The sequence below is a fragment of the Gekko japonicus genome, unplaced genomic scaffold (assembly GCF_001447785.1).
Source record: "Gekko japonicus isolate JY-2015 unplaced genomic scaffold, Gekko_japonicus_V1.1 scaffold3137, whole genome shotgun sequence".
In the NCBI taxonomy this organism is placed as follows: domain Eukaryota; kingdom Metazoa; phylum Chordata; class Lepidosauria; order Squamata; family Gekkonidae; genus Gekko; species Gekko japonicus.
The window spans coordinates 146,988-166,377 of record NW_015159800.1 but is presented as its reverse complement, the minus strand read 5'-3'; the positions used below and the strand labels follow the sequence as shown (position 1 = coordinate 166,377).

The 19,390-nt window shown below is 45.4% G+C and overlaps 1 protein-coding gene across 1 annotated transcript in view; it reads left to right on the top strand.

The window, feature by feature from the left end:
- Positions 1–11,968: 11,968 nt before the first annotated feature.
- The window catches only part of LOC107107152 (chromosome unknown open reading frame, human C12orf29), a 9,238-nt gene continuing 1,816 nt past the window's right edge, over positions 11,969–19,390 (top strand). Inside the window, exons 1-5 of the mRNA XM_015407409.1 lie at positions 11,969–12,127; positions 13,415–13,532; positions 16,989–17,084; positions 18,081–18,197; positions 18,801–18,998. Coding sequence (XP_015262895.1) covers positions 12,038–12,127; positions 13,415–13,532; positions 16,989–17,084; positions 18,081–18,197; positions 18,801–18,998 — 619 coding nt within the window. The 5' untranslated portion in view covers positions 11,969–12,037. The remainder of the gene's footprint in view (positions 12,128–13,414; positions 13,533–16,988; positions 17,085–18,080; positions 18,198–18,800; positions 18,999–19,390) is intronic.

The following is a 19,390-nucleotide window of genomic DNA, read 5'->3' as shown; positions in this document are numbered from 1 at the left end:
TCTGCCACCAGGCCTGTCAAGGCTTCCTGCCTCCTCCAGCTGACAACACCAGTGAGCCATGCATAGCTCCCAGCCTCTGCCACTGGCCCACCAAGGCTTCCCATCGAGCTCATAATCATCGTCATCTAACAGAGGAAGAGGAGGAAGGTGTGTTGTGTGTGCCTCTGTCTCTTTTATTTGGGGGGAGATTTAAACACCCCAATTTTTTAAATTTCAGATTTTTTCAAATTTTTCAACAAACCAGTGGAAGGGCATGATACAATTTCAGAAATGTGAAAAATGTAATTACAGAATTAGATAGAACAATTTCTTTCATGACTCATGAAACTGTATATATATGTATGAGATAAGATTGTGGTATGCTTGTGGAGAGACAAGATTACAGTTCTGCACTGGGCTGACAAATGATGCTTGGCCCTGATTGCAGGACGTACCTAAATGAGCTTTGTTTAATAAGAGGTCCTGTTGAACTGTTTGATTGCCTGAAACTAGGCAGGTTTTTCTTCTATTACTTTGCACTGTTCATTCAGGAAGGCCTCCTTATCTCTCCTTGCTGTTCTCTGGAAATCTGCGGCAAGGAGAGATAAGGAGGCCTTCCTGAATGAACAGTGCAAAGTAATAGAAGAAAACAATAGAATGGGAAGGACTAGAGATCTCTTCAAGAAAATTGGAGAAATCAAGGGAGCGTTCCATGCAAAGCTGGCCATGATAAAGGACAAAAACGGTAGGGACCTAACAGAAGCAGAAGAGATTAGGAAAAGATGGCAAGAATACACAGAAGAACTATACAAGAAAGACCTCAATGTCCTTGACAAACACGACGGTATAATCACTGACCTTGAGCCAGACATCCTGGAATGTGAAGTTAAATGGGCCTTAGAAAGCATTACTAACAACAAAGCTAGTGGAGGTGATGGTATTCCAGCTGAGCTATTCAAAGTCTTAGAAGATGATGCTGTTAAAGTTCTGCACTCCATTTGCCAGCAAATTTGGAAAACGCAACAGTGGCCACAGGATTGGAAAAGATCAGTATACATTCCAATCCCAAAGAAGGGCAATGCCAAGGAATGTTCAAACTATCGCACAATTGCACTCATATCACACGCTAGCAAGGTCATGCTCAAGATCCTACAAGCTAGGCTTCAACAGTACGTGGATAGAGAACTACCAGAAGTACAAGCTGGGTTTCGAAGAGGTAGAGGAACGAGAGATCATATTGCCAACATTCGCTGGATTATGGAGAAAGCAAGAGAGTACCAGAAAAATATCTACTTCTGCTTCATTGACTATGCTAAAGCCTTTGACTGTGTGGATCACAACAAACTATGGCAGGTCCTTAAAGAGATGGGAGTACCAGACCACCTCACATGTCTCTTGAGAAACCTGTATAAGGGCCAAGAAGCGACAGTTAGAACCGGATACGGAACAACTGATTGGTTCAGCATAGGAAAAGGAGTACGACAAGGATGTATACTGTCACCTTGCTTATTTAATATATATGCAGAGTACATCATGCGAAATGCTGGCCTGGATGAATCACAAGCGGGAATTAAGATTGCTGGGGAAAAGATCAACAACCTCAGATATGCAGATGATACCACTCTAATGGCTGAAAGTGAAGAGGATCTAAAGAACCTCTTGCTCAGAGTAAAAGAGGAGAGCGCAAAAGTGGGCTTGAAGCTCAACATCAAAAAAACTAAGATCATGGCATCCGGCCCCATCACTCCTTGGCAAATAGAAGGGGAAGCTGTGGAAGTAGTGACAGACTTCACGTTCCTGGGATCCCAGATCACCGCAGACTGTGACTGCAGCCATGAAATTAAAAGACGCCTGCTCCTTGGGAGGAAAGCGATGGCGAACCTAAACAGCATGATAAAAAGTAGAGACATCACCCTGCCAACAAAAGTCCGCATGGTCAAAGCAATGGTATTCCCAGTAGTCATGTATGGCTGCGAGAGCTGGACTATAAGGAAGGCCGAGCGCCGAAGAATAGATTCTTTTGAACTATGGTGCTGGAGGAGACTCTTGAGAGTCCCTTGGACTGCAAGAAGAACAAATCAGTCAATCCTCAAAGAAATCAACCCTGACTGTTCCCTGGAAGGCCAGATAATGAAACTGAAGCTCAAATACTTTGGCCACCAAATGAGAAGGGAGCACTCACTGGAGAAGACCCTGATGCTTGGAAAGATTGAAGGTCAAAGAAGACGGGGACGGCAAAGGATGAGATGGTTAGACAGTGTCATCGATGCAACGAACATGAAGTTGAGCCAACTTCAGAGGACGGCAGAAGACCGGAAGGCCTGGAGAGAGCTCGTCCATGGGGTCGCGAAGAGTCGGACTCGACTGTGCGACTGAACAACAACAACAACAGGCAGGCCTTGGCTTCTCTCTCTAGACTGCACTTATTCCTCAGAAAGTGTGACATGATCAGGTTCTATTGACCTTATTATGGAAATGGCAAGACATATCTTGGCCCTACACATATCTAGCGGAGGAGCTGGCTCTGCCAACCAACTGGTGAAGAAAAATAAATGCTAACAAAGATGGAGATGTGTTGGCAACAAGGCTGAAAGATGAGACTTTTTAGTTAGTATTAGGAAGTGTTGCCTTCTAGGGAACTTTATTAAATAAAACAAATAGTGAAAAGATACCATAAGATTCCAGTATCCTCTTACCAAAGGAAGCTAAACTCTGTAGTGCTACCTCTGCAACTGCTCATTCTTTGGGCTAATAAGAAGCATGTAACAATATAATATATGCAATTCATTATAACATAAGCCATATTTCCCTTTATAAAGGTGAAATAAATAGAAACAGTAGTCATCTCCAGTTTTTGCCATTGCCTTCTCTTGTGCTTCTGCTCCACTGACTTGAGAAATGTTTTAGTGCAACCCTAAGAACTATCAACAAGGCAGGGAAGAACATTCCCTATTGTTCTAAATACAGCTGTTTTTCATGTTCTAAATTCTATTTCCTCTCTAAGGGTCATCTCATATTTGTTCCAGAAGCTATTTATACTAATTGTAAATCAGACAGTACCTTCTCCAGGTTTGTTGAAGAGTTCACAAATTGAAAGTGGTTGCTAGACAGTGTGCAAATTCAAACTTCCAGAATTTCTTTCATTGTTACCTTGGTTCTTATGACATCATCACAAAGGACGTCATACAATCCCTCAAACTGGGAGTGCTCGGTTATTTTCATCGCTCCTGTGTGTTTGAAAACAGGAAGAGTACAGCTATCTTCACGTAGTCCGCTAATCCCATTGTACAGCTAAATATACATTAGTGAGAAAAAAATCTGTTTTCTTGCAGGCCGCCTCTTTTTCTATAATTAATTTAAGCACGGAGTTGGGAGAGTGAGTGAGAACATTAAGACCCACCCATTCCAACTGCTTGGTTGCCTGGCATATGATTTTGAAATCCATCTGGTACCTGGACAGGATTGCCAGTACTGCTGCTGACTAAAACCGCAGTGAACATGGTGCAGCCTGGGCAGGGCTGGGACAGCATCTAGAATGGGGGAAACTGATAGTGTAGCTGACAAGTACGTCAAAACGATATTGATCTTCTGATGGACACTCATGACACAAGAAGATGGTTATGGAAAGTTCTGCCTATATTTTTTCTTTCTTTTAGCTAGTCAGTTGTAGCCCAGTCTTTCACTTGCTTGTTTGCTGATCAACAATAGATCTTAAAAGGAAGGTTTTTCATTAGACTCTGGTAAGAGGGTGCTTCATTAAAACAGGGTGTCTCTCTTACTAAGTTACTCCTTGATATAATGATGTTTCGCTGACAGAACAAGTAGGATGGAAACTACATCAGAGAAGAGGAATGCTAGGACAACAAGTGAGAGAATGAAGGTTACAGTTTGTATTAATGTTGATGGTGTCAGCAAACAGTAAAAAAAACCCTTCACCATCACTGTTTCCTCTGGAATTGTTTCAAGCAGCATGTGACTCAATTAGTCTTGGGCTCTTATAAGACAATATTGACTTTTGTTAAAATACTGTGGCATGTTTGCTAAACACCGTGAGGATTAAAACCCTTGCATCTGATTGATCAGGGTATTCTTGTGGTTGACAGTACTCATGCTTGAGGTACCACTGCTTTTGCTTGCATGAATTTCAGATATTGCCACTTCAGAATATGTTTGTATGATCACATAAACTGTGGGTGATTGAGGTCAAAGGTGTACTACTCAGAAACCTCTCCCCAGTGACATCAATATGGCTCCCCAGTGCTTGGAAGAATAGTGCCTAAAAATTTCTGGCTGAGTCTCTTGCAAAAATCCTGTACTTCCTACCCGAAGGTGCTTTTTCTGCACCTATATCATATTGTCTCTGTACATTTAAAAAAATTCAGATGCCATGAAAAACCAACTACATAAAAGGCTCCCCTGAGGAGAACACAAAACAGTATCGACTATATCTATTCAAACTGCTAATATGACCTCATATTTACCCTAATATATCTTGTAATTCAGTGGCACCAGATGTTCCTTCCATAAATGAAACCATGAAGATGTCACCTGAAAGAAGAAATGATTTGAATTTTTAAATCTAATTCTGGGGAACATTTGTGGCTAGTGTCAGTTCTGCATGCATTTAGTAACCCAAAATAAATGTAGGTATATAACAATATAATTCAGTCTAGGGTTTGACAGATGATGAAGGGTAGACTTATTTTATGATATATGGATAAGAAGTTCACAGTATTGAAAGAGACAGGAAATAAATCACAGCTATTATTAACTTATACATTTCTCTGCAATCCTTACATCTAGATTCCATCATTCTTCCAAACAAGGGTAATCATTGAAAATTTGTCCTATACCTCACAGAAACTTCGGAGGCACTGTCCCACTGCAGTACATGCATGCTTTATACAACATGACACCAATGCTGATACAAAACAAGCCAGTGGATATTGCTGTGCAGATGCTTTGGAGATAAAAACGCAGGGGAAATATAAGAATTCGTTTGGAAAAGACAGTGAACACTTCCTTTATGGGAATACTAGCCTGATACCCATGCTTCGCTATGGTATTTAAGTTCCATAAATCCAGTTATAATACTGATGATGTGAAGTCCGAAATGCAACATTTGTTGTATGAATTCTAATGGAGAAGACTGTAGTGTAAAAGATGAAGTGAGAAATACGTACTGTTTTTTCTCTCTACTGAAGGACCTCTCTGTAGACCACATTGGTGGTTCTGCCCTCAGGTGCTAGGATCACCAGGCTGCTTGGTGAGCTTACTTTGGAGCAGGCCACATAGAACTGTCCATGTGGGAAGCAGTTGTCTGTTGTCAATTCCTGCCACTGTCAGTGACTGGCCTTGGGACTTGATGGACATAGCAAAGCAAACCTTGACGGGGAACAGCAGCCTCTTGAACTCTGCCACATTCCTACGTTGCCTCCTCCTGGTAGCACTGGTGTATCTGGCTTGACACCAGGAGCTTTCTTGGGGGCAGTAAGAGGTGAGGTGTAAGGGGGTCTGAGGGAGTGGTGGTAGACATTTCTTCAGGTTCATGGTTTCATGATGTGTTATATATAAATGCAGCCATTTGTTGCTTATTCCAAAATATATGTTTTCTTTCAAATATGTTTTGTTTAGCATGTACAAAAATATCATAAGGGAACTATGTCAAACATGATGCATTTTCTGTAAATATATTATTTCTGTTAGAGAAGCAACAGCCTGCCAAGAGTCTAGTTAATGTAAATACAGTTGAAAGAGTAGGTTATGCCACTTGTACCTTAGGGGGAACTGTGGAGCATTCTCTAGTGTTCAGAGTTAATTGAATGTTTTCTCTTGCAGTTCAGCCTTCTTGTTTTCTCTCTGCTGTGTGTTAGTATGTATTAGTGCCTGTACTCTGAAGAACTTTCTGTTGTATAAGTGGCCTGCAGTCAGCTTTTGCAAAATCCTGTTGCAGAGAACAAGAAGGCTGAACTGCAAGAGAAAACATTCAATTAACTCTGAACACTCCAAAGCATGGATTGGACTATTTCTCTCCCTCTGCCAACAATTTCTATGTCCAAAATAAGGACAAATGTTGTATGGATTGTCACATGTGACTATTTATACATTGACTGCATGTGCTTTCTCTTACACAAAAATGATACAAACATAGGGAATTCATTACACTGGAAGTAATCTTTATTAAAGTTCCCTTTATAAAACTTCCCGCAAAACGGTGCAACGGGGGGGGGGGGGGGAGATCAGTGCTCAATTATCAACAAAGCTCAGCACCTCAAAATTTATTTTTAGGAGCAAGGGTGAACTGCTGTTAGGAATACGTGACGCATTAATGAAGAATTCAACTCCATTCAGTGCCTTTGCTGGGTTTCTATCAAGCATATTCTTATCCTGTCTTTCCAGTTTGAGAGCCAGTTTAGTGTAGTGGTTAGGAGCTCGGTCTCTAATTTGGGAGAATCGGATTTGATTCCCCACTACTCCACATGCAGCTGCTGGTGTGATCTTGGATGCAGTTACAAGATCTTTCAGATCTGTTCTCTCAAGAGCAGTTCTCCAAAGAGCTCTCTCAGCCCCACCTACCTCACAGGGTGTAAGAGAAGAGAAGAGAAGAGAAGGGAAGGGAAGGGAAGAGAAGGGAAGGGAAGGGAAAGGAAGGGAAAGGAGATTGTAAACTCCTCTGAGACTCCTTCGGGTAGTAAAGGGCGGGGCATAAATCCAATCTCATTATTATTATTCTCTAAGGATACATGGTTCTCCCATCCCTATGTTATTCCTGTAGAATTTATTCCTGTAGAAATAAATCTTGTGGCAATTTAGAAACAAAGATAATGTAAAGTACTGGGTTCACAGTATGGAGACTACAACATGCTAAACAAGTCGCGTTTATTGTACTTCACACAAAAGACAAAAACTGGTCAGCAGCGGCCAACTATATACACCCACCCCACACACACCCCTAGTCTCATTGCAGGGTTTGAATCTCCCGCCAAAGTTCCTATAGGTGGAGTAAAGGTGGCCTAGGATCCTTGGCCCCTATTGTTTGTGGAGCCAAGCTCAGGATTATGCACGCAGACCCCTAGTGGCGGTCTGTGGACACAACACCCCTCCCCCCCCCATAGTTCAAAACCAGCCTAAGTGACATAGTCCTGTAAATAGACTGGTGGCTGGCACTCTCGCAGGGAACGCCAGGGTGCAGGAACGAGGTTGCCCTGGAACTGCTCCTGTCTGCCGGTCGGGCTGCTCGGTGGTGGCAGTGGCGATGGCTCCCCTACTGGCTCCTCCTCTTGCGATGCCTCTACGGGCGTTTGTGGTTGTTCCCCTCCACTTGCTTCGGGGAGGATGCTGTCGGGCACTTCGGACCTTGGTGGGGACTAGCCTCCCGTCAGGAGTTGGCACCGTCTCAGCTGGCCCACATGCTTTCTGAGAAGTTGGCCATCCTCTGTGGACACCCCGTATGAGACTGGACCCATCGGCCGGATGACTTGCTCAGCTAGCCACGGGATGACTTGCTCAGCTAGCCACGAAGTTCTTGATGAAGATGGGGTCTTCCAGGAAAAAACCTCTGGGAGCTTCTGTCTGTTTGGTCAGTCGCTGTGACTCAGGCGCCCTGTCTGGATGCAGCCGATCCAGTAGGATCCTGGGCCGCCGACCCGCCAGGAGCTCGGCAGGGCAACGGCCGCTGACAGGGTTCAGAATGGTCCGCTGGGTTAAAAGGAAGCGTGCAAGGTGGAATTCCAAGTCCCCTCCTGTGATCCAGCTGAGAGCTTCCTTTGCTGTTCTCACCAACCGCTGTCCATTGGTTGCAGGGTGGAATGGTGCAGACCTCATGTGCCGGATTAAGTTCCTCTGGAGGAAGTCCTGGAACTCTTCCAAAGTGAACGCCATCCCATTGTCGTAGGTTATCATGTCTGGAAGCCCATGGGTCACGAATATCCAGTGCAGTGCGCGGATGATGGCCTTGGAGGATGTTGTGGTGACTGGGCTAATCTCTAACCACTTGGAGTATGAGTCCACAGTGACACTAGAAAAAGCAGTCCTTGGAAGGGGCCGGCAAAGTCTATGTGGAGTTGGGACCACAGCTTGTGGGTGGATTCCCAGGACTGGGTGGGTGTGCTTGCTGGATTCGGCCGGACCTCTTGGCAGGCCAGGCATCTCCGCACCCGAGCTTGTATGTCTGCATCGATCTCCAGCCACCATACATAACTACGAGCCAGGGCCTTCATCCGGACTATTCCTGGGTGAGCCTCATATAGCGCGGCCAGGACGTGGTGTCGCAGGGCATTGGGAATGACCACCCTATCCCCCCACAGCAGGCACCCTTTATATGCTGACAGTTCATCCCCCCTAGTGAGGAATAGTATGAATTCTGGGCCCGTGGAGGTTGTGGGCCACCCCCTCACCACCCAGCCCAAGACCCGGGAGATGATAGGGTTGCAGGCCAGGAGCCGGGTCAGCCTCAACCAAAGGAAGAGGCAGGCAGCTGAGGGTGTCTGTATGGCCCATCGCCTTCCCTGGGCAGTGTTTCAAGTGGTAGTTGTAGCCCGCGAGGAAGAGGGACCAGCGGAGGACCCGGGGGGGAATACCTGGGGTGTCCGTTTGTCTGCTGCAAAGAGTCCGAGGAGAGGCCAGTGATCCGTTGCAATGGTGAAGGGTCCACCATACAAGAAGTCCTGGAACTTCTTGACACTCGCAACGATTGCCAGTCCTTCGCAATCGATCTGAGCATAGTTGCACTCCACCACCGACAAGGTCTTTGAGTAATAGGCCACAGGAACCTCCCAACCGTCTGGTAGGACGTGGCCCAACACTGCACCCATGCCATAGGGAGAAGCATCGCAGGCCAGGACCACCGGCAGGACTTTGTCGAAATGCGCTAGCACATCATTGGAAATTAAGAGCGCCTTGACCCCCCGGAATGCTGCGGCCTCCCGTGGGCCCCAGGACCAAGGTGCTTTTTTGTCCAACAAGCGGTGCAGGGGCTCCACAACCGCCGCCTTGTGGGGGAGAAAGGCGTGGTAAAAGTTCAGAAGGCTGAGTAACGCCTGCACTTCCGCCTTTGAGTTGGGTGGGGGTGCTTCGACAATGGCCTTGACCTTGTCCCTCGCCAGATGGAGGCCGTCTGCATTCACTGTGAACCCCAAAAAATCGACCTCCAGGACTCTCAGGAAGCACTTTTCCTTTTTTACCTTGAGCCCCGCCTTGTTGAAGTTGCGAAGGACTGCGCGGAGACAGGAGGCAAAGTCATCTGGGGTGGCCGCGGCAATTAAGACATCATCAAACAATGGCATCACTCCAGGGATCCCTTTCAAAAGCAAGTTCATAAGATGCTGAAAGATCCCTGGGGCCACGCTCACCCCGAACTGCAGCCGTTTCACTTTGAATGCCCCTCGGTGCATGGCATCATCTACAGGGAGCTGCTGGTATGCCTGGGCGAGATCCAGCTTGCCAAAAATCTTTGCCTCCGCCAAGGTGGCCAAAACGTGGCTAATGACTGGGATCGGGTACGCATGGTCCTGCAGTGCATTTGTAATCCACCAGATGCTGATATCACCATTTGGTTTTACTGGGGTGACGATGGGGGTCGCCCATGCCGCATGGGAAACCGGCTCTAGGACCCCTTGCACCACCAGGCGATCCAGTTCCGCATCAATTTTTGGATGCAGGGCAAATGGGGCGTTACAGAATCGCATGCGGATGGGGGCCACCTTGGGGTTGAGTTGGAGGGAGACCGGGGGGGGGGCGTGTAACACCCTAGAGCCCCATCAAAAATGGCTAGGAACTCCTCACAGACCTCACAGAAGTCCTGTGGGGCAACATTGCTTCATTCCCTCTATGGTGATTCCCAATGGTGCAAACCACGCTCTATCCAGGAGACTGACTAGGTTTCCCTCGACCACGATTAAGTCCAGATGGCCATTGAACTCCCGGTACTGCACTCAGAAGGCCCCCACACCCCGTATAGGGACTGGGTTCCTTTGAAAGTCCACCAGGTTCGATGCTGAGGGTCACAGGCGGGGCCCCCCTTTCGGACAAAATCTTTTCAGCGTTTCCACCGAAATGATGGACGCCACGGACCCGAAGTCTAACTCCATGGAGCAGGGGGACCCTTCTATCTGAATCTGGACCTTCATTTTAGGGGCTGCTGTCTGGCTGGGGAGACGTAATACCTGGAGTGAAGGTTGGCTTGTAAGAAGGTAGAGTTCCTCCATGCCCGCTGTGGCCTAGTAGTGCGCCGCGGCCCGGCAGCATGGTTCCGGCTGAGAATTTGAGGTCTGGGCTCCTTTGGAGTTGCATGCACGGGCTAGGTGTCCTTGCTTTCCGCACATTTGGCATGTAACGTCGTGGAAACGGCACGACCTGCATTTGTGGGTGTCTCCACAGCTGGCACCCGGTACTCAGCCAGTGGACTTGTCGGGGTGTTCAGTCGCTCCGGCAGGCCTGGGAGGCTTCCTGCGGCTGGAGGAGCAGATGAGCTGGATGTCCTCTTCATCTGAGTTGTTGGACGCTGCTTCAGGACACATGAAGTGTGACGTCGATGGCGGACAGTCGTGGTGGGAGGCTTCATAGATGGTGGCGAGCTGTAGGGCATCATCAGTTTTGAGGTCGGCGGTTCCTACCAGCTTGCGGCGGAGTTTGGTGTCTCCTAGACCCCAGACGAACTGGGTCAAAATGTTCTCCTCCACCTTCATGAACCCACAATCCATCGCATATTGGTGAAGGGCAGCCATGAAGGCAGCAGCCGTCTTGCTGGGCTTCTGGAGGTGCGCTTGGAAGTCCATGCGTTTAGCTATAGTTGTGGGCTTGGGCACATAGTACTTGGTCAAGACCGCGACAATCTCCTCGTGCGTATTTTCTAGGAGCGTCTTGGGAGCCAGGAGGCTTTTTGCTAGTCAAATGGTGGCCACCCCACATGAGCTTAGGAGGAGAGCCCTTTTCTTGCTGGCGTCAGTGACCTCGTGGTAGGCGAGATATCAGGTTAACTGGTTTACCCATGGGTCCCAGAACTTGGGGTGTGTGGGGTCAAAGAGTGGCTGCCATGACTCTTGAGCGAAGCGGGGAGCAGTGTCCAGGAGCGCTGTGCGCATTACGGTGCTGCTCGAGAGCAATGTGGGGCACGGCAGCTTCCACTGGATCGATGCTCAGTGCGGTGCTGGATGAAGAGTCAGGCTAGCTCATTGGGATCCCACCTTCCTCACCAATATAAAGTACTGGGTTCGCAGTATGGAGACTCGGACTACGACATGCTAAACAAGTTGTGTTTATTGTACTTCACACAAAAGACAAAACTGGCCTGCAGCGGCCAACTATATACACCCACCCCAGACACACCCCCTAGTCTCATTGCAGGGTTTGAATCTCCCGCCAAAGTTCCTATAGGCGGACTAAAGGTGGCCTAGGATCCTTGGCCCCTATTATTTGTGGAGCCAAGCTCAGGATTATGCAGGCAGACCCCTAGTGACAGTCAGCGGACACAACAGACAATTTCATACTAGTTAGTATAAACTTCCAGGACCAGAGCCCTCTTCTTTAGAAGTAATAAGAAGTGGCCTCTAGTGCACCAAAGTTTATGGTGGAATAAAATTGTGTTTGTTTGTAAGGTACCACAAGAAGATTCCTACTTCTTTTTGCTGCACCAGACTAACACAGCCTCCCCTCTGAAATTTACCTGTAAGGAGGTTTGTTTGAGAGACGGTGACTGGCCCAAGACTCGGAGTGGGGATTTGAACCCATATCTCCCAAGTCCAATACCATGCGGGCTACCCTGGGGGTGTAAATACAATAACCTATACTCTCTAGCTATCTGAAAGCAGGCCAGAAGACGCAATTTATGAACAGATTTAAATTCCTCAGGTTCCTTCCACCCTGTCCCTCTCGTGGTCGTTTTGCGCATTCCTCTTTGCCTGACAAGGAACTACATTTCCCAGCGCTCCTTTCAGGCAGGCTACCGCGGCTGCTGCTGGGCTGCGAGGGCGCCGGAGACAACTACTGCCGTTGAAGGCCGGCGGCTGCTTGCTGCCTGCTTGTGTCGCCGCTAGGTGTTTGGGGGCGCGACGCGAGGGCCATGAGTTGCCTGGGCTCGGTGCAACAGAAGGTGCCTTGCCTCTTTGTGACCCAGGTGAAGGATGAGCCCTCGGCCAAGCGGGAGCGCCAGGTACTGTCTGCAGACAGGAGAGAGAGTGGGTGCGCGGACCGGCGGGGGGCTTTCGGAAAGCGCAGAGTCCATTTCGGAACTTCTCCTTGCGCCTCCGCCATGCAGCCTGCATGTAAATTGCCGCTCATGACAGTCACGTCGTTCGGTTTAAACGTAACGTGAAGTCTCTTGGGAGAGACTTCGAAGGCTACCAAAATCCGGGCTCAGTCTACATGCTGGAAAAGCTCTGCAGGCGAAGCAGTGGCATGTAGGACACTTGTGCATTTACGTGTGTGCTACGTATTATTGTCGACCTGCAAGTGTAGCTTGATAGTACCATGAATGGTTTCTGCACCTCTCTGCACGTGAAAAGCGAAGAAGCAGTAAGAACTCCTTCCGTATGTGTGATTAGTTGTGCAGGGAGTATATTCTGGCCAAGATGCTGCCTGGCCTTCCTCTCTCAACATACCTGCCTAACAGAAACTAGATAGGATTACAAAATAGTATTCCCTGTTTTATAGGACTCCCTTCAAAGTCCCGCCCTCACCTAAAGCATCCCAGTCCTGCATCAAATTACGCATTATTATTATTTTTAAATTACAGGTGCTGCTTCAAAATGGCATGCTGCAGTATTTGGATGTTCTGTTTTTCACCTCATTTGGCTATCAGAGAAGAGATCAGTATCCCAAAGTGGAGTAGCTGGAGATTCTTTTCCCCCATAGTTTCAAACTCCATACTTAATAACTAATTCAGTGGAACAGTTTTCAGAAGTAACCTTAACTATAAATTATCATTGCTCACCTTTTTTAACATTCCTTTTGAACATTTAGGATGTGGTCAACAAAGCAAAAAGTTTTGAATGAGGACTTGCTTTTCACAATGTAACCATAGTTAACATTATCCCCAGGGTACATTACTTCTTACCATTTTGGTGTTGTAGCATCTAATTTCCAACTGAAGCTTGAAAGCAACTGTTGTTTCCTTGATATTTGATGCATGGAGTCCTCGTTGCCATGGATATCTCATCTTTAAAGATTCTAAACTGGAGTCTTTCAAGATGGAGCATATTCCCACTGAATCCTTTCTGAAAGCATCTTAAAAAGTCCTCTAAATTAATGGGGTAGTTTTATTTTTCTGCCTTGTTGAATAGATATGCAGAGCTGTACCACACCCTGAAATAATCAGGCTAGGTATTATTAGAAGGCAATGGTTACCTAGCTTCTCCTTGGTAATTTTAGTCTCTTTGATAATTTCTAATTCTTGCCCTGACTGTATCGGTGAAATGGTTTATGACTGTCTTCTTCTCAGCCTTTTAAGGTGTTGGCTACTGAAATGATTACTCAGAAGGCATTAGATGCAGATATATACAGTGCAATTCCAACTGAAAAGGTGGATGGAACTTGCTGTTATGTAACTACGTATAAAGGTAATATGGAAGAACTTTCTTATTGTATTCGTAAGGCATATGTAATTCAAGATACGAGCATAATTATTTTTTTTAGAAAATGCTACTTTCTCTGAGCTGCAGTGGCTCAAGTGGTTAAGACGCTGAACTGCAAGCTGTGGAAGGGTGGTAGTCCAGCAGTTCGAGACCTGAGTGTGCCGCATGACGGAGTGAACTCCCGTCTCTAGTTCCAGCTCCTGCCAACCTAGCAGTTCGAAAGCAAGAAATTGCAAGTAGATAAATAGGTACCGCAAGACAGGGTGAGCTCCTGTCTCTAGTTCCAGCTCCTGCCAACCTAGCAGTTCGAAAGCAAGAAATTGCAAGTAGATAAATAGGGACCACTTCGGTGGGAAGGTAACAGCGTTCCGTGCGCCTTGGTGTTTAGTCATGCCGGCCACATGACCACGGAAACGTCTTCGGACAGCGCTGGCTCTTCGGCTTTGTAACGGAGATGAGCACCGCAACCCTAGAGTCGGATTCGACTGGCTTTCGAGCAAGGGAACCTTTACCTTTACCTTTAAATAGGTACCACTTCAGTGGGAAGGTAACAGCGTTCCGTGCGCCTTGGTGTTTAGTCATGCCGGCCACATGACCACGGAAATGTCTTCGGACAGCGCTGGCTCTTCGGCTTTGAAACGGAGATGAGCACCACAACCCTAGAGTCGGATTCGACTGGCTTTCGAGCAAGGGAACCTTTACCTTTACTTTCTCTGAGGTTTTCAGTACAGGAGCGATGGCTCTTTAGCCAGGTCACAAAAGGGGCCAGGATACAAACAGTATATTGACATAGGACAAGAGTAATGTGTAACCTTTCAGTTTAACCCACCAGCAAATATGGTATGATAAGTTTCAGTTGTCCTTATGCTCTACTCACAATGTGAGGCAAGGTCCAAATGCTCTTCTATAGGACCAAGTGGAAAGTGTCACGGGAGAGTTATTGTTGATATGGGACACACATGTAGATCTCTCTTCTTAGGAGGTTCTGAGGACCAGCTTTTCTTCAAAGCAATGGAAATTTCAGTAAGCGGATAAAAAAAATGGGGGCCTGTAACAGAATACCAATCTGGTGTCATGATTAGGGTGTTAGATTAGGATTTGGGAGACTCAGGTTTGAATCCCTTCTCTGCAATGGAAGCTCACTAGATGACCTTGAACCAGTGTGGTACCGTGGTCGGAATGTCAGACTAGGATCTGGGAGACCGAGATCTGAATCCCCACTCTCCTGTGGAAACTTGCTAGGTGACTGTAGGCTGGTCACACACCCCTGGTTTATCCTACCTCACTTTTAAATGGCAGTTCATTACAGTTTCACAGGCTACAGTTTCATGATGTTTAAAAGATTAAACTAAAACAAAGTCAATAGCAAATATCAATCAGGAGTCAATTTTTAATGCTGGTTGTCTAAATAAGCAGGAAACCAGTCCTGTTTGGGGATGTCTGCGGTTATACTAGGTGGCAAGTCGCTTTGTTATTCTGCTAGGCTGCCCCTGTATGAGAACAGGAAGTTGCTTTTACTCCTGCCTTTGCTAATATGACAATGAAATAACATAAGAAGAGCCCTGCTGGATCAGACCAATAGTCCATTTAGTCCAGGATCCTGTCTCACACAGCAGCCAACCAGTTCCTCTGGATGGCCAACAACAAGGCATAGAGGCCGAGACCTTCCCCTGATGTTGCCTCCTGACTCTGGGATTCAGAGGATTAGCGCCTCTGAATGTGAAGGTGCCCCTTAGTCACCACAGCTACTAGCCAGCAAACTTCACATTCGTATCTCTCTCTGCACAGAGAACAGAAGAGATTGGATTTATACTCTGCCCTTCACTCGGAGTCTCAGAGTGGCTTACAAACTCCTTTCCCTTCCCCTCCCTACAACAGATACCTTGTGAGGTAGGTGGGGCAGAGAGAGCTCTTTCGAGAACAGCTGTGCCAGAACTATGGCTTGCCCAAGGTCATCCAGCAGCTGCAAGTGGAGGAGTGGGGAATCAAACCCGGTTCTCCCAGATTAGAGTCCGCTCACTTAACCACTACCCCGAACAGTGTTTCCTTTTGTCTGTCCTGAACCTACTGCCCATCAGCTTCATTGGATGCCCTCAAGTTCTATTATTTTCAGAGAGGGAGAAAATTTACCTTTGTCAACTCTCTTCATCCCATGCATAATTTTATAAACCTCTATCATGTCGTGGTCCCCCTCCAGTCATCTATTTTCTAAAGTGAAAAGTCCCAGGCATTTCAGCCTTTACTCATAGGGAAGGTGCTTCAGCCCTCTAATCATCTTGGTTTGCCCTCCTCTGTCCTTTTTCCAGCTCTGCAGTGTCCTTTTGGAGATACAGTGACCAGAACTGTACACAGTATTCCAAATGAGGCTGCACCATAGATCTATACAGGATCATTACAATATCGGCTGTTTTATTCTCAATCCCTTTCCTAATAATCCCTAACATAGAGTTTGCCTTTTTCACCACTGTAGCACACTGGGTTGACACTTTCATTGAGCTATCTTTTTCCCTCTCAGTCTCAGCAAGTTCAGACTCTGTTAACCTATACTTGAAGCCAGGATTTTTGTTCCAGTGTGCACTTACCTCACACTTACCAACATTGAACTTCATTTGCCACATTGTCACCCACTTACTCAGTTATGTGGAGGTGATCTTAGAACTCTTCCCAGTCAGCCTTGGGTTTCACCATCCTGAATAATTTGGTGTCATCTGTAAACTTGGCCGCTCCACTACTCACCCTTAGTTCCAGCTCACTGATGAATAAATTAAATAGTAACCGCTCCAATACTGATTCTTGTGGGACCCCACTGCATACTTCCCTCCATTGTGAGAACTGTCCATTGATTCCTAGTCTTCGCTTCCTGCCATTTAGGCAATTTTTAATCCATAAGAGAACCCATCCTCTTATCCCATGACTGCTAAGTTTACTCAGGAGTCTTTGGTGAGGTACCTTATCAAAAACCTTTTGAAAGTCCAGGTATATAATGTATTCCGGGTCACCGTTATCTATATGCTTGTTCACTTTCTCAGAGAACTCCAGAAGGTTGGTGAGGCAGGAATTCCCTTTGCAGAAGCCATGCTGATTCTCCCTCAGGAAGCTTTGTCCCTCTATATGCCTAACAATTATATATTTGATTACAGTTTCTGCTAATTTGCTTGGGATAGACATTAGGCTGACTGGCCTGTAATTTTCCAGTTTCCATTTGGATGCCTTTTTAAAAATTGGAGTTATATCTGCTACTCTCCAGTTTTCTGGTACAGTGGCAGGCTGCTGACCCATTCTTGACTTCAGGGAATGTTTGACTTTGCAGATAATAGGTAGATAGTTGTTGGTGCTTGACCGTTCAGTTGACTAGCATACCATCCTAAGCAAGAGATGTTCAGAGGTTCATCAAGTAGGCTTTTTAACCCATATTGTATGTTTCTTGTTTCACAACCTTAGGGCAACCGTATCTTTGGGCTCGGTTGGATAGAAAACCCAACAAGCATGCCGAAAAAAGGTTTAAACGGTTCCTGTACTCAACAGACAACTCAAAAGGTTAGCAGCAATTCTGATGATTAACCTTTGGAAAATATATGTTGGAACACAGTGAGGGGGTGGTGAAGGCTTCTGTTGTCATCCCCAATCTTTCCCTTGCACTTTCTTTTCTTTCCATTCAGTTTTTGCGTGCATTTTTTCACAGTATGTCATGGTCTGAAATACCTACTTGAGAGTATGAGTAAAAGAGAGTATCTGTCTCTTGATTTTATATACCTATATGTGGCTGGGTGAAGGGGCAGAACTTCTAGATATGCTGGATGAGGGAGAAACAACAAAGAAGGCAGACCCGGGTTTCATCCTTCCCAACCAGGTAGCAGCTTTCTTAGCCAGTTTTGGGCTATGAAGCCACCGATGTTTTTTATCTAATGGTGACGTGATACCTGGTGTTAGATTATCATTGTTTTTCAAACAAGATTGAAAGGTAACCGACAAGAATCTTTCATTTTGAAACCCTGCATCCTTCTAAAGCAATATTAATGTTCAATAAATTACACTAGGCTCCCGTATTCTTACTCTTTAGTCTGCAGAGTCAGCATAGCCTTACAAAGCATTCTGGAGCATACTAGTTCCAACAGCGACAGTCCGAAACATTTCAACCATGTTCTACTTACATTCTTTTAGATATGGGTTTAAATGGAAAAATTCCACTAGAGTCAGTCAGTGGCTGGAAAGTTGCTGCTGCACTGAAAACATTGCCTATGATGGTTTGAAATTCAATTTTTTTCTGAGCAAGATTTGATCTTGCAAGAACATAGTCTTCAGCATTCTCCATTTGAATGGGACAGCACAAACATTTGAAGAATCAGCAATTTTTTTATCTTTTGCTTTTCACCTGCACAAATTTATAAATATAAATATAACTAAGGAAAGCCATATGAATAACTGCTGTCACCAGTTTATCCCAGGCCAAGTTATATTATTTGTTTAGAAGCTCATTGTAGTTACTAAATTGTTACAGTTACATAAAGCACTATTTCACATTCTTGCTTTAAGGATTTACTTGGGATATTGAAGAAGACTTCAAGCATGTCCCTGAATGCTGGATTCCAGCAAAGGCAATAGACCACTACAATGGGAAGCCTTTTCCTGATGAAAATGGACATATTCCAGGTAGAAAAATACAATTAGACGTCAAAGTTCATTCTGAACATTATTTTTAGTCATTTAGAGTTCACACATGCATCTTGACTACTACGATGCATCCATTTCAACATTCACCTTCAACTAATCAAGCGGTAAGTCAGTAATAACAAGTGATGCATGTATATATTTCCTGTTTGGATAACTTTATTCTACCTGTATTGTTTACATTTACAATATTAGATAGGCTGAGATGATTTCTCATCTAAATGCCTATACGATAGGCCCAAATTTGGTTCTCTTGACCACGCCAAAGTATACTTTATCACCCCCTTCCCCTTCAAGTGCAACAAACTTGGGCTCTTGCACATCTCCACTGCCAGTTAACACGGTGAGTATTTTTTTTAAAGTCAGTATTCATTTGATTTTCCTGGTACAAGGTAGCAACAAGTAGCAACTTATATTAATTACTCTTTTTATGCATATAAAGCCAATCTTGACAGATCCCATTTTTTATTTAGAAGATATGTAGTGTTTCTCCAGAGACCTGCTTGAGGTGTCTGAAAGTAATGACAGGATGATAACATCAATTATCTTGAAATTATATTAAAACATTTTTTGCTCTTCTCACAGGTTGGGTGCCAGTGGAGAAAAACAGCAAACAGTATTGCTGGCACACTTCTGTTGTGGACTATGAATTTGATCTAGGTCTTGTGCTGAAACACCACCCTGAGGAATCTGGTCTGCTGGAAATAAGTCCTGTACCCTTATCTGATCTTTCAGAGCAAACACTAGAACTTATTGGGACAAATGTTAATGCAAACCCTTATGGTAAGTATATTGTATATTCATCACGTCAGGTATTTTAAAATAAGGTTTTGCCAGGCAATAATATGTGCAGCAAAGCAGAATTACAAATGCAACTGTTCTGACTGATAAATAAAATATTAGGCTGCAAGCTATTGTAAATAATTAGTGCTAAAATAGTACATAGTACAATATAAATTAAGATTTTTGTGAAGGTCTGGCAGATATTGGTTAAGCTGTACTGATGTCACAGAGATGAGGAAGGATCTTTGGTTATCATTGACTGAGTTGCACAGATTCTAGGCAAGGACAGAACTGATAGAACAGCCTAGGAAAGGCAAGAAGAAATCACAGGCCTGTGAAAGCAGAGGTCAGGGATTTGAGATGGACGTGTGTGTGTGTGGGGGATGATTAGG